We start from the raw sequence: 16,780 nt of genomic DNA, 5'->3' as shown, positions 1-16,780 counted from the left end.
AATGGCAAAGCAGGAGGGATCAAAAGGCACAGATGAGGAAGCTGACGTAGTGTTACTTTGATCAGATAAGTAGAACAGAGAAGGAGCAAATAGGTAAACATGCCAGTAATTTTAGCTCTAAGTTGATTGAATTATAACAGAAAGATGAGTTAAAACTGTTATATCAAAAGGCATTTACTGAGAAAGAAAGTGAATGCATTCTTGTGTGTTGTTAATTAACAAATGATGTCTTAATGAGGAAATGGAGACCATTACACATTCAAGCAAATGAGAAATGGGCAGAGATTCATCAAATTGTTTTGCCAATAGAATATAGAAAGGAGGTGCTGCGAGTGGCACACAAGCTACCACTTGGAGGTCATTTATGAGAGAGGAAAACAGGCTAAATACAAAGACATTTTTACTGGCCTGGACTACACAAGGATGTAGTTGGATTTTGTCAGATGTGTTATGCATGGTAAAAACAATGACTGCAGATGCTGGAAACCAGATTCTGGATCAGTGGTGGCTGGAAGAACACAGCAGTTCAGGCAGCATCCAGCGAGCAGCGAAATCGACGTTTCGGGCAAAAGCCCTTTATCAGGAATAAAGGCAGAGAGACTAAAGCGTGGAGAGATTAGCTTGGCTAGGTTGGCGGTGGGGAGAGAGTAGGAAATGACCTGGGAGTTGCAGTGGGAGAGGGACTCCCTGAGATTCTTGTAGAGCAAGGAGGAAAACTTCTTCAAGGCAGGAATCCTTGCAAGAGGATTCGCAGTAGGGTTAAAATCAACAAGGTAAAAACAATGACTGCGGATGCACTGTAAAACCTGTGCCCACACCTCCTCCCTCACCACTATCCAAGGCCCTAAAGGAGCCTTCCACATCCATTAAGGTTTTACCTGCACATCCACTAATATCATTTATTGTATCCGTCGCTCCCGGTGCAGTCTCCTCTACATTGGGGAGACTGAACGCCTCCTAGCAGAGCGCTTTATGGAACATCTCCAGGACACCCGCACCAATCAACCACACCACCCTGTGGCCCAACATTTCAACTTCCCCTCCCACTCTGCCGAGGACATGGAGGTCCTGGGCCTCCGCCGCCGCTCCCTCACCACCAGACGCCTGGAGGAAGAATGCCTCATCTTCTGCCTCTGAACACTTCAACCCCGAGGCATCAATATGGACTTCAACAGTTTCCTTCTTTCCCCTTCCCCCATCTCATCCTAGTTTCAAACTTCCAGCTCAGCACTGTCACCATGACTTGTCCGGACTTGTCTGACCTGCCTAGCTCCTTTTCCACCTATCCACTCCACCCTTTCCTCCCTGACCTATCACCTTCATCTCCTCCCCCACTCACCCATTGTACTCTATGCTACTCTGTCCCCACCCCCAATCTAGCCAGGCTTATCTCTCCAGGCTCTCTGCCTTTATTCCTGATGAAGGGCTTTTGCCCAAAACGTCGATTTTGATGCTCGTTGGATGCTGCCTGAACTGCTGTGCTCTTCCAGCCCCACTGATCCAGATGTGTTATGCATGTCAGCTAATCTGAAAACCACAGGCAGTAATACCTATTGCAGCATTTGGGAGCCTTTTAAGAGTCTTGATTGATTACGTATGTACCCTACCTCAAACAAAAAGTGGGAATCCCATTATGGAACATAAAATTTTTTTACTTGATACGGACTACCAATACAGATCCAGTCAAATCAAGTATGAAACTTCACGTTCAGAGTATTCAAGGAGGTTATGGATAACTTGGGAATAAAGCAATTCACATCTACTGCGTACTATCTGGAATTGCAGGGAGTGCTAGAGAGATGGCATCAAACACAAGACCATGTTGAGACGTTATGGTCAGGATTATCCAAATGATTGGGATAAGGGAATTGCATTTGTATTTGTTGCGATCAGAGGTGCACTGAATGAATCTACCAAATTCAGTCCATTTGAATGAATGGGTATTAAGTAGGAGAACTGTTAAAACTGATTAAGGAGAAATTAATGTCAGATTTTAGAGGTCACCCATTTGGACAACGTCTCAATTTTTAGCGACAAATTAAATAGTGCTGGAGAGTTGGCTAGACAGCGTTTAAAAGTATCACAACATACAATGAAATAGGAAGTGGATAAAAAAATCACACATTTGCAATTTTGCAATTGGGGATAAGGTATTGGTGTTACTTCCAGTAACAGGGGAGTCTTTAAAAGCAACGTTTAGTGGACTATATCAAATTGCGAGGAAATTGAGGTGAACTACTTGATAAGGACTCCAGACAGGAAGAAATCTGTCATGTGAATTTGCTTGAAAGGTATTTAGATAGGGAAGGAAAGCAAGAGGAGAAGGTGTTAATGATTACAGCACAGAAGGAAGAACCAAGTTCAGAGGATTCGGAATTGTACATTCCTCAAATCAAATTGGTCAATGATGGAGTTGTCAAAAGTTGGGATAAATTGTGCTACCTTCCACAAGAAAATCGAAATGACCTGAAAGAGTTATTACTATCACATGGGGGGATGTGCGGAAATAAACTGGGTAGTGCTAACCTAACTGTGCATGATTTAGATATAGATCCTATATTGATAAGCGACATCCTTTTAGGCATAACCCTCTAAAGTTGGCACAGGTTCAGAAGGCGATAGAGCACATTCTCCAAGATGGCATAATCGAAGTGAGTTAGTGACTGGAGCTCACCCATAGTCATGGTGCCAAAGCCAGATGGTTGTATGGACTATTGCAAAGACAATGCTGTTATAAAGACTGATGTATATCCAATTCCACGGTTGGAGGACTGTCAAAAAAGTGGAGCAAGCAACTTAGATTTCTAAGTTGGATTTGCTCAGAGGCTACTGGCAAGTACCTCTGTTAGAGAGAGCAAAGGCAGTTTCGGCTTTCGTAACACCAAATGGACACTATCGGTTCAAAGTCATGCCATTTGGTATGAAAAATGCTCCAGCCACATTTCAGAGACTGACTAATATGGTCATTGCCGGATTACACAACTGTGTGGTATGCATTGATGACCTGGTGATTTTCTGTCACTCGTGGAAGGAACATTTACAGCATTTATCGGATTTGTTTGATCGACTTTGAAAGGCAGGCTTGGTGGCAAACCTAGCTAAAAGTGAATTTGCCAAAGCCCAAGTCACCTTCGTGGGCCATGTTATTAGACATGGACAAATGGCCCGATCAGATACAAAAACAAAAGTAATTGGGGTATTTCCCACACTGTCAACGAAAAAAGCAGTACTACACTTCCTGATGTCCTGTGTAGTTAATGAAGTTGACTGAAGACTGACTTTTATGATGCCAGGGATCTCGGGAGGCTGAGAGTTTTGTTCACTCGGCAAATTGGATTGAAGCTGGATGCAAATACTCCAGCTTATGTGCTGGGTTCCCCCATTCTTGAGTTAGATTCATTGGAGCTGGTTGCAGTAGAGCAACGCTATTTCCAAAGAAATCGAGCTATTTGGTGAGACTGTAATAAGCGGCTATGGTCTTTTCTATTCAATCTGTTTATATTAATATTTTGAGGTCAAGTAAAAAAAAAGGAGCACAATGTATGCATACACAGGCAACCAGCTTTCAAAAATCCTTGGTTTTTGGAAACATCCTGGAGGATTGGGAAGCAACTTCAAATTGGAAGGAGACAATAAACTATAGACCGGTTAGCTTAACATGTCTTATGAAGAAAACATCAGCCTGTTAGAGATGATGTGATAGAGTATTTAGAAATTCATAGTATGACCAAGCAGAGTCATCTATTCTGAAGAAAGGTCACTTGACCCGAAATATCAACTTTCTCTTCACAGTGCCTGACCGGCTGAGTTCTTGAGCGACTTTGGTTTTTCCTCTCGCAAGAATAACATCCATGAGCCATTATCCTTTATTTTCTATTCCTCAGCCCATGCTATATCTGTGGTTGCAACTATCCCAGTTGTTCCACAAGCTACTAACTTTTCCCATAAGGCTGTTCTGTATCTCTGGATAATGTTTTCCTATTTTGAGATTTGGCTTTGAGGTGTTTGTTGACCTGTTGTAGTTAGTGATTCTGACGGGCTGTATTGATGAGATATGGTAATCTGAAAGACTTTCAGGAGGCTCACTTACCAGACAGCAGGTTTAATGATTGGCCATTCTTTTTCCTTTTGAATTTATTTTTCTTGTGAAGAATGACTCATTGTAAATTGGCTGTTCGTTAGATCTGGACAATTTTAGGTTATTTAAGTGTTTTGGTCGAATAGAAGAAATTGAGTGTAATGGTGTATATTTGATTAGGTGATTGAATAACTTTCCGGAATGGTGATGCTAGTGGTTTGCATTTTTTCATCCGCCCCATTCTCCTCTTCCTCCTCTCCCCATTGAAAATTCACTGCTGAGGCAGATTGTAATGCCAACCAGTGCACAGCCTGAAATTCCGATGACTCAGTCATGAACCTCAATCCAACAGCAAAGCTCTTTAGTCTTAACATGTTGATGCATGATTTAGTGCAACAATGTTCACTGAGGCATCTGAAGAAAGCCTAGCAATGTACAATCCTCTCCATTTAGGGCGCATTGGTGTTAGTCAGATTTTTCTGTTTTTTGAAATGGATGGTTAGTCATAGGATGATACTGAAATTTTAACTACTCAAAGCTACTTTTAATTATACTTTTTTCTATCTCAGAATGGGAGCTTGTCAGTCTTTCCACAGTGAAACTAATAATATTATGCAGTAGCAAGAAATAGGAGATAACTAATTTTTTCCAAGCTGTATTAATTCTAACCCCCTGAAAAGGATATTGTTAAAAGATGCATGATAGATGGCAGATTATTTCCTATTTTTCCAACCAATTCAGAACACTGGAATATGCTGGAGGAGTATAACAAATCAAGATTCCAGATAGACCAGCTGACTCATTTTCTTATGTAATTGATTTAAATTTAGAATTGTAAAACGTTGCTGTAAATCTAATTGTTGTTTTCTGTTTGGTAGATACGAACACAATGGGTGAACGGCGCAGCAAAAACCTTTTGGTCCAGCTCGGACCCAAAATGCAGGCTTACCCAGAAGAGCTGATCCGCCAACGCCGCTTGTATGATGGCCTTACAGAGTATCTCATTCGCTGGAATGTGCTGACTGTAGATGATAGTGGAGGAGGAGGAGGCAGCAGCAGTAATGGAGGAAACAGTTCATCTAGCGATAGTAAAGTGGATAATATATTGATGTGGATGTCAGCTGAAGATGTATATGCCAACTGTCCTACACTTCTTGGGAAACGGAAACCAGATGGTCAGAGAGTGAAAGAGGAACAGGAACTGAGTGCCAGATCTTGTCCAGTGAGTGCAGACTCTGATGTTGCGTTTGATGATGTAGAGTTACTCGATATGAAGGAGGATGTAAAACATTTGGTACAACGAGCAAGACGACAGATGTCTCGTAAATCTGGACCAGACTCATCCTTGAATATTTCACACACAATTCATGTTCTGAGTGCTTATGCGAGTATTGGCTCTCTGGTGGGAGTGTTCAAAGAGACTGGGGCTTTGGATGTGCTAATGGAATTACTCTGCAACAAGGAAACGCAAACACGCAGGAGTGCTGGGAAGATGCTCCGGGCTCTCGCTTCACATGATGCAGGTAAGATGTTCTTTAGTTTAAAATTTTTTTTTGTTTAACGTGTGCATGATGTGGTTTAACTCTGTCTAATGTGAAACCCAGTTAAAAATCTCTCAATGCCAGGTTATAGTCCAACAGGTTTAATTGGAAGCACACGAGCTTTCGGAGCAATGCTCCTTCATCAGGTGATAGTGGAGGGCTCGATCATAACACAGAATTTATAGCAAAAATTTGCAGTGTGATGTAACTGAAATTATACATTAAAAAATTGATTGTCTGTTAAGCCTTTCATCTGTTAGAATACAGTGATAGTTTCACTTCTTTCATGTGTAAATCACAAAACCCTTCTTTTTAAAGTTGCATTCTCAGGTTAGTTGCTAACAATGGTGAGAGCTAGACAATATGTTGAAGGTAAAACCCATAATCAATGAACCTGAGACTGTGCTGTAATAAGTGATATGCTTGACAATATGACAAGTAGTCGTTTGAACTTGCATGTGCAAGACTTTAACTTCTATTAGCCAGTATTGTGTAAACCAGCTGAGCACACGCTGTGAATAGTAAGTCTCTGAAGTGTATTGGGAATGGTTTTCTAGAGTAGAATGTTGAGCCCGTTGAAGGAAGGGCTATCAAGGGTTCGTAATCTCGTTGTGAAAAATTAAACATGAGTGACAATATAATATTTCATGTTGTGTTTGAGGTAGTTCAATCTGGAGCAAGGGTGTTGAATTTGAAGAAAACATATGAAGGTTCGGGGTGCAAGTTAGCTGAGATGAATTGGAAAAAGGTGACTAGGCCTGAAATGGCCTGAAAAAGCTTTGGAAACCTGCATTAACAGGCATGACTGTACATGGGCAATGTACTATTTAAAAATACTTTTGTGATTTACAGCAACTATACATTCCTTCAAGATATAACTCTTAAAAAGATTAAATATCTCAACACCAGGTTATAGTCCAACAGGTTTATTTGGAAGCATTAGCTTTCAAAGCACTAGTGCTTCCAAGTAAACCTGTTGGATTTTGACGTGGTATTTGTGTGACTTTTAACTTTGTGCACCCTAGTCCAACACTGGCACCTCCACATCTAAAAAGATTAGTCAACCGCAGCTAACAAAGGAAGTTTGGGATTGCATAAAATTAAAAGAAAAGGTCTACAAAATTGCCATAAATAGCAGTAATTATGAGGATTAAGACATTTGTGGAACAAAGAAAGACCAAGAAACCATTAAGGAATGGGAGAATAGAATATGAATGCAATCTACCGTTTAAAAAAAAACTAAGTTTTTACAGGCTAAAAGGAAAGTGGCTCCATTACGGGCCGAGTCATGAGCGTTTATAATGATGGAACAGAGAATGGCAGAGAAGTGAAATTACTCGACTGTTTTTACTGAGGAAGATACCAAACATTTCCTAGAACTAGAGATCCAAGTGGCTAGGAAGAATGAGTTTGAGGAAATTAGCATTAGGAATTAGATTGAACTGGAGAAATAAATGGTCCAAAAGTTGATAAATTGCTAGGACCTGATACATCAGTGTTGAAGGTGATCATTATAGAGAGACTTCATGCTTCGCTTATCTTCCAAAATGCTATGGATTCAGAATGACTTGCATGCAGAGCTCTATTCCTTATGAAGGGCTTTTGCCCGAAATGTCGATTCTCCTGATCCTCAGATGCTGCCTGAACTGTTGTGCTTTTCCAGCACCACTCTAATCTAGAATCTGGTTTCCAGCATCTGCAGTCCTCGTTTTTAACCTATGGATTGGAGGTTAGCAAATGCCCTTCCACTATATTGTGTCCAATGTATTTGCTCTCACTGGCTGCCTGAGGTAGGAGCGGCGGCTCCGAATGCTTGCAGAATCTATTATAAAGGGTGGGGTAAATGGGCACCTGGTTGATGGTCATCTGATGAGGCATGGATGCAAAGGTAAAATCATGTTTGGTAAACCTGTGGGAGTTCTATGAAGATGTTACTAATAAAATTGGATGCATGGAATAGGAGGTACTGACTAGCTAAAAGACGACATCGGGAGGAATAAGTGGTGATTGTGTTTGCAGGCTGTGACAAGTTGTGTACTATAAGGATCAGTATTGGGCTAGAGATGTTTACAGTGTAGATTTGGGAACCAGATGTAGTAATATTTTCATATTTGCAGTTGGTGCTAAGTGGGAATGTGTTGTGATGAAGATGAAATTTAATGTGGAAAAAATGTGAAATCCCTCACTTTGGTAGGAGCAGATGTGCTGAGTATTTCTTAAATGGTAACAGGTGGGAAAGTGTAGATGGTAAGAAAGAGGAAAATGAGTAGGCCATTCGGCCCCTGAAACCTGCTTGGCCATTCACCTAGGATTGTGGCCAATCTGACATTCCTCATGTTTCCTTTCCTGCCCTTTCCCAATAACCCTTGATTTGCCTGCTGATCAAGTACCTATTTCAGCCTTAAATTTACATAAGGATTGCCCCCACAGCTCTTTGTGGTAAGGAGTTCCAAAGACACTTAACCCTCAAGAATATTCCTCCTCATCTCAGTCTTAAATTGGCACTGCTAAATTCTGAGACAGTGCCCTCTGGTTCTAGATTCTTCCATGAGGGGAAGCATCCTCTCAATGTTTACCCTGTTCAAGCCCCTTAAGCCTGTACATTTTTGAGATTACCCCTCATTCTTCTAAACTCTAGGTAGTAGAATCCCAACCGGTTTTGCCTTTGCTCCTTAAGGAATCCCTTCATACTAGCGATCAACCTAGTGAACTTTCTCTGGTTTGCCTTTTGATGAAATGATGCCTTTCCTTAAATAAAGGACTAGAACTGCTCACAGTATCATAGTCATACAATATGGTGAGGCCTTTCAGACCATCAAGTTGTACTGTCAAAAATGTACTACTCTCTACACTAGGCCCATAGCCTTGAATGTAAGTGCTCATTGAAGTAGTTTTTAAAGACTGTGAGATTTCTCACCTCAACTACTCTCCCAGGCAGTGCATTCCAGGCTCCCAACGTAGTCTGGGTGAAAAGCTTTTTCCGCATTTAGCTTCTTCCACAATTTGCTTTATTCTTTTTACATGTTGCTGTTATTTATCAATTTATACCTGTCCTACAGTGTCTGCTGTTTGGAGTCAATACACTACGCCTACCAGTGTCTCTTTCCCTTGCTGTTACTTACTTCCATCCAAATGAGCTATACACCATTCCTGAAGAACTGGGGGGCTCTGTTCCGTGATCGGTCAATAAGTACTCACAATCAGTCTGGTTCTTTAAGACTTCATTCTTTATTTCTTCATACGGCCGGGTACAGAGCCTCCGAATAAACAGAGGTTGTGTACTTCCGATTTCCTCTGAGGAGCTGCACACATGGCTTAATGCAAAGACATTCTTATACTTTTCTTAAAGAAGGGTACAGGTCATGATTGTATTGTACATTCAGACAATTACCAGTTAGTACAATATACTGCTGTATTTGACAGTTATTTAGTCCAGTGATATTTCCTGGGAACTAACTTTATTTTCCAACAGTCAGGCCACCCTGATCTCACTAACCGAGTCATTGCACCTGAATCTGAAGGTCAGTTAGGTTGGCCAGTAATGTCTTATCATGTTATGCTTTAAAGGGCGCGTTGTCTGCTAATCTCTATTGAAGCAGGCTGTGGTTAGTCACTTATGCAACTATAGCAGAATTAGCAGTTAGTAACTTCAAAGCCATTTGATGCAGTTTGAGCAAAATTGTAAGTTTGCTGCCTAGAAGCCATTTTGTCATGTTATTTGCATCGAGGAGCCATCTTGTTGCCAGCTACATTCTTAGGAACAACCGCTGAAGAGATGTTCTTGACAACAACTAGTCATCTCGGCCTGTATTCAGGTTTTAGATTCCGAGCCTAGATAGTCTCCAACAACTGTGCTCATTTCATCTCTTATTAACAGTGATACCTCACCAACTTTTCCTTCCCTCCTTTCTCCCTGAAAAGTCAAATATCTCTGAATGTTAAGTTCCTAGTTCTGGTAGTCTCTGTAATGGTTACAAAATCATACTTGCGCTATTAATTCATCTGTCTAATTCTGAATGATTCGTTCTTTGAGAGCCATTTTTTTTAACCACTTCTAGTCATCCTACCTTTGGTACTGTGGTCCTGTTTGCACATTGCCTTTTGATTACTCTGTCTATTATTTTTGCATCTTACTGTCCCTTTTTTTTATTGCCTGCCTTGTTTGCCTTCCTCTTGTTACCTTACTTAGGTTCCCATGTCCCTGCCATTTGAATTTCCATCCTCCTCACTACACTAACAAATACTTGCCTGAGGAAATCAGTCCTGATCCTGTCCAGTTTGAACTGGTCCCACCTTCCCTATAATTGGTCCCAAAGTCTCAAGAAACTGAAACCCTCCACCTTGAGCCATCTTCTCAGCCAAGTATTCATCTGATTTAGATCTTGCTATTCTACTCTGATTAGCACGTGGCATTGGTACAAATCCTAAAGTCCCATTTTTCAACTTGCTTTCTAACACTGTTTAACTTTTAGGACCTCATCCCTTTTTTGTTTAAACTTATGCCATTGGTCATGATTGGCCTCGGATGCTGCCTGAACTGCTGTGCTTTTCCAGCACCACTCTAATCTAGAATCTGGTTTCCAGCATCTGCAGTCATTGTTTTACCTAATGATGGGCACCATGCCATTAGCCCTTCCCCAATAACTGTTGCATTCCCACACTTTGTCCACCTCTTCCAGAGTCAACTTGGTGCAACAGATTTGGTTGCTTCTGCTTTCCCCTGAGAGGCCTTTTACCCACAACACAATCTAAAGTGGCCTGTCTGTTTTGTAGGGCAGTAGTCATAGGAGTCCTTTTACTCTGCCTGATGGTCACCTGCTCCCTTTCTGCCTGTGGAGTCTTTGTTTATCGTGTGACTACCCCTCTGTTCATGGTATGCATGATATTCTCAGCATCACAGATGTTTCATGGTTTTCCCAGCTGCTTTTCCAACTTCAAAACTCAGGCTTCCAGAAGCTGCAGCTGGAGACACTTCCTGTACACATGCTGGAAATGTGACTGGCTTCCCATATAGAGCAGGAAGAACAAACTACATATTTAAACTCTCTTGTCATGAGTTATCCCTTTGAAGGGCTCTTCAAACCAAATAATATCAATTACTTTAGGGCTCCTCTTCCTTTTGACCTCATTAAAACAAACATAGCTGTTGCAAACTGCAGACCATAAAATAAGGACTTTACAAACTGTACACAACAATGGTAGTATGAATATTCACCGTCTGTACACACCCCCTCAGCAGCTTCCATTTGCCCATGTCACGTTTCAATCCTGATGTCACCTGAGGAGCTCTGCCGAGGTGCATCAAGCTATTAGGAAGGTTAATGGAATGGTGGCATTTGTTGAAAAAGGAAGAGCCTTCTTCAAGCCTGCACCACCATTCAATAAAATTGTCACTGAACAATACTTGCCTAAAATCCACATTCCTGCTTAACCTTTCAGCCCTCTGTTAAAGAATATATCTACCTCTGCCTTAAAAATATTTAAGGGCTCCTCTTCCACCACTTTTACAGGAAGAGTTTCAAAGACATACTTCCCCTGTGGAAGAAATAAATTGCTCCGTTACATTAGATTGATCCAACATGATTTCCCTTTTACAAACACATTGACTCTGTCTGATCATCTTGAACTTATCCAGATCTTCTGACATTTTCCCTTTTGACAGATATTCAGCTAACAAACCTGTTGTTTCCTGCTTTCTGTATTGCTGCTGTTTTGAATAAAAGAGTTACAGTAATATCTTCCAATGCAGTGGGACAGACCTATAATTGAGAGACTCTTTGGGCAATTAAAACCAGTGCATCAACAATCTCACAAACTACTTTTAAGACACTAGGATGAAGTTTGATCAGAATCTTTGCAGTTCTTGATTGATTGCCATTTCTGGGATAATACTTGAATCCCGAATGGTGAAGACTGATGCAAGATACCTGTTGAACTGGTAGAAATGTGGAAACAAACTCCGAGCAGGAGGAACTTATTTGGCCCTTTTGAGCCTGCCATTTCCTTATTTAACAGGATAGTTCTCTAACTCTCAAAAGGGCCAATACTTGGTTAATTCTTTATTAAAAACTCATAATCACCACTTTTAAATTTCAAGCTGGTGCTCTTGCTCTCTCTTTTAGAGTAGTATTTGTTATGTGATGTTTTCACACCATGTTCCTACCAAGATGTATCACCCCTCAGTTCTCCACATTGACCTTCATTTGTCTGCTGGATCCTTCTAATTAACCCACATTTGTCCTTGTGACTATTAATTCTGTCCCAAATTGTGTAAAAGTTTATTGAATGGGTTTTGTAGAATAATATGGTTCTTGCATTTGCCTCCTGAAGTAGGTGTGCAAATCCATTTATAATGAAAAGCTGCATGCACTGGTTCTAGTCAGCTTCTTAGAAAATGGAGTTCCCTCTCTCGGAACTTGTTTATCTTCCATATATTAGCTGCTATTTCTAGCAGCAATCCTTACAAGTGCACCATAAAACATGCCAGAGTTTAGCAACGGCAAGAGATTCAATCCAGTGTGGACGGATTTCAGTTCAAAAAACGTTACAAACAAAGTTAAACTCCTGTATTCTGAAGCCTATGCTAAAAATCTCAAGACTTAAGAATATTGGCAAATCAAATGTTATTACAAATGTCGTTCCAAGTCTTAATTGCATGAACTTTGAGCTTGATTTTTAAAAAAAATATAGTCAACCTTATGCCAAACAGACACTCAGCCAGAGTAAGTTATGCAGTTCTGTGATAAAAGCAAAATGCTGTTAACTGGGAATAAAACCAGAAAGTGCTGGAAGCACACAGTAGAACTATATGTCATGGTGTTTTTGTGTAAAGTGTCTCGTTCTAGCAAACACTAGAGGAAAATTTTTAATGAGTCAAGCATTCATGTGACTTAGGACATAATAGCAATCTATTTAAAGCTCAGTATAAGTTTAGCAGTACAAAGAGTGTTAGACTGATAGAGCAAAAATTTCATGCAACCTCCAACCTAAAAGAAGCCAGGGTTTGGAGCCTTCTCAAATGACTTGTGATATAGCACTGTAAAGATTGCTTTACAATGGTATGTTCGTAGAAATGTAGGAGCAGGCTATTCGGCCCTTTGAGCCTGCTGTGCCATTCATCACGATCATGGCTGATCATTCACCTCAATTACCAAGTCCTGCTTTCTGCCCATAAACTTGGATTCCGTTCACCCCAATTGCTACGTTTAGCCACCTCTTGAGTACTTTCAATGTATTGGCATCAACTACATCCTGCGGTAATTAATTCTACAGGCACAATGCTCTTTCGGTGAAGAAATGTCTCCTCGTCGCCATCCTAAATTGTCCGTCCTGAATCCTCACTGTGAATCCTGGTTCTAGGCACACCGATCATTGGGAACATCTTCTCTGCATCTACCCTGTCTCGACCTGTTCGAATTTTATAAGTCTCTGAGATTCCTTGCCTAACTTGTTTTGAACCCCAGTGACGACAATCCTACCTAGTCTACCTCTCCTCATGCATCAGTCCTGCCATCCCCTGAATCAGCCTGATAAGCCTTTGCTTGACAGCGAGAGCATCCTTCCTCAGAAAAGGAGACCAAAATTACACACTATTCTATGTGTGGCCTCACCAAGGCCCTGTATAACTGCAACACATCCCTGCTCCTGTACTGGCAACTTCCTGCAATGAAGGCCAACATACCATTTGCCGCCTTTACCACCTGCTGCATCTGCACACCTACCTCAACTGGTGCAGAAGGGCACCCGTGTCCCACTCCTCTCACCCCTGTCCCAATTTACAGCCATTCTGGTAGTAATCTACTGCATTGTTTTTGCTTTGAAAGTGAATCACCTCACATTTCAGAAATTCAAGGAGCTGAGATGGAAGCTTCGAGCTAAAACAAAGTTGATATCTTGTTTGTTACCTGTACTATGTGCTGGCGAGGAACAGGGAGAGCAAGCTGCAGGGATGGTGCAGGAGGGAGGGATTCAGATACCTGGATAATGGGGGCTCATTCTGGGGTAGATGGGGCCTCTACAAACAGGATGGTCTACATCTGAACCAATATCTTGGTGGGGTCTTTGCTAATGCTCTTTGCGAGGGTTTAAACTAATTCAGGGGAATGGGAACCTGAATTGCAGCTTCAATGTACAGGAGGTTGAGTGTAGCGAGGTCATTAATAAGGGTTTTAAGGTTGCATCGGCAGGCAGGAAGGTGGTTTGCAGTGTCTACTTCAACAGCAGGAGTATCCGGAATAAGATGGGTAAACTTGCAGCATGTGTTGGTACCTGGGACTTTGATGTTGTGGCCATTTCAGAGACATGGATAGAACAGGGACAGGAATGATTGTTGCAGGTTCCAGGATTTAGATGGTTCAGTAAGAACAGAGGTGGTGGTAAAAGGGGGGGAGGTGTGGCATTGTTAGTCAAGGACAATATTTCTGTGGTAGAAAGGATGGTTTGACGACTCCTGTTGAGGTAGTATGGGCTAAGATTAGAAACAGAAAAGAAGAGATCACTCTGGGAGTTTTTCTAGCCCTCCGAATAGTTCCAGTGGAAAGGATTGCAAAGATGATCCTTGATAGAAGTGAGTGACAGGGTAGTTATTATGGGGGCCTTTAACTTTCCAAATATTGACTGGAAATACTATAGTTGGGTCAGTTTTTGTCAAATGTGTGCAGGAAGGTTTCTTGACACAGCAAGACTGGTCAACAAGAGGCGAGACCACACTGGATTTGGTATTGGGTAATGAACCAGGCAGGTCAGGTGTTAGATTTGGAGATAGGTGAGCAGTTTGGTGATAGTGATCACAATTTGGTTATCTTTACTTCAACGATGCAAAGGCACAGATATGTAGCATAGGACGAGATGCGTTGGTGGGCATCTTTAAACACGTGGGAAGGGAAATTGTGGTCTCGAAAGGAGGCGGCCATCTGGTGTGTTCTATGGTGGAACTGGTCCTCCTGGGAGCAGATACGGCGGAGGCAGAGGAATTGGGAATACGGGATGGCATTTTTGCAAGAGGTGGGGTGGGAAGTGGTGTAATCCAGGTAGCTGTGGGAGTCGGTGGGTTTCTATAGGTTTGTCAGGAATATAAGAATAGCTAGAGTAAGATTCAGGCCAATCAAGGACAGAAGTGGGAAGTTGTGCGTGGAGTCAGAGTCGATAGGGTAAGTGCTAAATGAATATGTTATTATTCACACTGGAAAAAAACAGTGCTATCAGAAGAATACTGAGATACAGTCTATTAGACTAGATGTGATTAAGGTTCATATGAGAGAGGTGTTAGCAATTCTGGAAAGTGTAGAAATAGCTAAGTCCCCTGGGCTGGATGGAATTTATCCTAGGATTCTCTGGGAAGCTAGGGAGGGTATTGCTGAGCCTTTGGTTTTGATCTTTATGTTGTCATTGTCGACAGGAATAGTGCCAGCAGACTGGAGGATGGCCAGTGTTATCCCCTTGTTCTGTTAATTTCTCATACCTTAATGGCCAGATCTGGTATGAATTGTATTTTTTTTAACTGCAGGGAGCAGTCAGCATTCGAACTATAATCTTCTTATTGATTTCTGAATAGGGGATGAAATCTCACATTGCACCCATAAGGCAGTGACACACCACCCTATCCCCACGGCATTCAATTTCTTGCAGGTCAGCAGAGCAGGTTAATTTTTTTTTAATATCACAGTCAAGAAGGGGAGTAGAGACAACTCTGGTTGCCGACTGTGACGTTTTCACGTGTGTTTGGCGCACAGTTTGTTGTGCCTCCTCGCTGGCCTTGCCGGTAAGCCCAACATTCCTGGATGTTGGGTGACCAAACGACCAGAAAAAGTACGAGACGGCTGTGGTGTAGACAGACCTGCTTTCAAAAAACCAGTATGGGTCTTCCATATTTAATGGAGCAATCTGGCTGGGAAGCGTCTCGGAAAAACCACCTCCCCGCAGCCTCATCCGCAACTGCGAGCTGTGATAAGGTTGTAATTGTATAAAACCCGCAACAAGGTCCATCTCGGTCCAGACTGAGACAGCGACCTTGAGACGTTACCTCCTACCTTAGAGTTGAGACCGAGAACCCCTCTCAGGGAGCCGGCTCACCCTGTAACGGACAACATGGATAATGTTGATGAAGGTACCCTACGGTCGATATAAGCATAACCACCCAGACCTTCTACAACAAAAGTTATCGAGATATGAAGCAGGGCACAGACTTGGAAAAGACTATAAATGAGACTGGCGAAGAAACAACAGATGCGACGGCCTTCATGGAAGGAGTCATTATTGGGCCAGTATGTGACAGAACATCTGCCTCGGCGGTAACCATCCACTATCCCGTTGATGGGCTGTTTTGCAAGGACTGCAGTACCCTCTTCCCCACGGTGAGCATGTTTAAGACCCATGTGACTAAAGTGCTCAGAATAAAGAACATTCGTACAAGATGTTCACGCTGCGATTAGGCGGGAGAATACCACTCAATAGCTTTACCCAAAATGCAATGGAAAGAAACCACTCCCAACTGCGGACTTTGCATGCAGCGTGTGTGACCAACGGTTTTCAACACAATAAGGCCTTGGTCAACACGAGAGGCACAGACACCCGGTTCTACAAAATGCCTCAAACATGCACCCAAGGTCCAAAACAAACCCGGGAGGAGCGACCGTATATGGTCACAGGAGGAGGTGGCACTCTTGAGGGAATTAGAAGTGAGATTTGTTGGATGCGAATTCATAAACCAGTCCACCAGTAGCATCCTGAAAACTAAAACACCAAAGCAAATGTTGTGGTTCTGTTCGCCGAGCTGGGAGTTTTTGTTGCAAACGTTTCGTCCCCTTTCTAGGTGACAGCCTCAGTGTTTGGGAGCCTCCTGTGAAGCGCTTCTGTGTTGATTCCTCCGGCATTTATAGTGGTTTGAATCTGCTGTTTCCGGTTGTCAGTTGCTGTCCGCTGCAGTGGTCGGTATATAGGGTCTAGGTCGATGTGTCTGTTGATAGAATTTGTGGATGAGTGCCATGCCTCTAGGAGTTCCCTGGCTGTTCTCTGGCCTGCCCTATAATAGTGGTGTTGTCTCAATCGAATTCATGTTGTTTGTCATCTGAGTGTATGGCTACTTAGGATAGCTGGTCTTGTCGTTTCGTGGCTAGTTGGTGTTCATGGATGCGGGTTGTTAGCTGTCTTCCTGTTTGTCCTA

The 16,780-nt window shown here is 42.2% G+C and overlaps 1 protein-coding gene across 2 annotated transcripts in view; it reads left to right on the top strand.

Moving 5' to 3' along the window:
* The window catches only part of LOC132830459 (cullin-9), a 193,471-nt gene that overhangs the window by 14,416 nt on the left and 162,275 nt on the right, over positions 1-16,780 (top strand). For both annotated transcript variants that reach the window (XM_060848204.1, XM_060848195.1), the window contains exon 2: positions 4,957-5,601. In XM_060848204.1, coding sequence (XP_060704187.1) covers positions 4,968-5,601 — 634 coding nt within the window. In that variant the 5' untranslated portion in view covers positions 4,957-4,967. The remainder of the gene's footprint in view (positions 1-4,956; positions 5,602-16,780) is intronic.

Source organism: Hemiscyllium ocellatum, chromosome 3, assembly GCF_020745735.1.
Source record: "Hemiscyllium ocellatum isolate sHemOce1 chromosome 3, sHemOce1.pat.X.cur, whole genome shotgun sequence".
Lineage (NCBI taxonomy): Eukaryota > Metazoa > Chordata > Chondrichthyes > Orectolobiformes > Hemiscylliidae > Hemiscyllium > Hemiscyllium ocellatum.
Note: the sequence above shows the minus strand (reverse complement) of the source record. Positions and strands in the feature narration are given on the sequence as shown.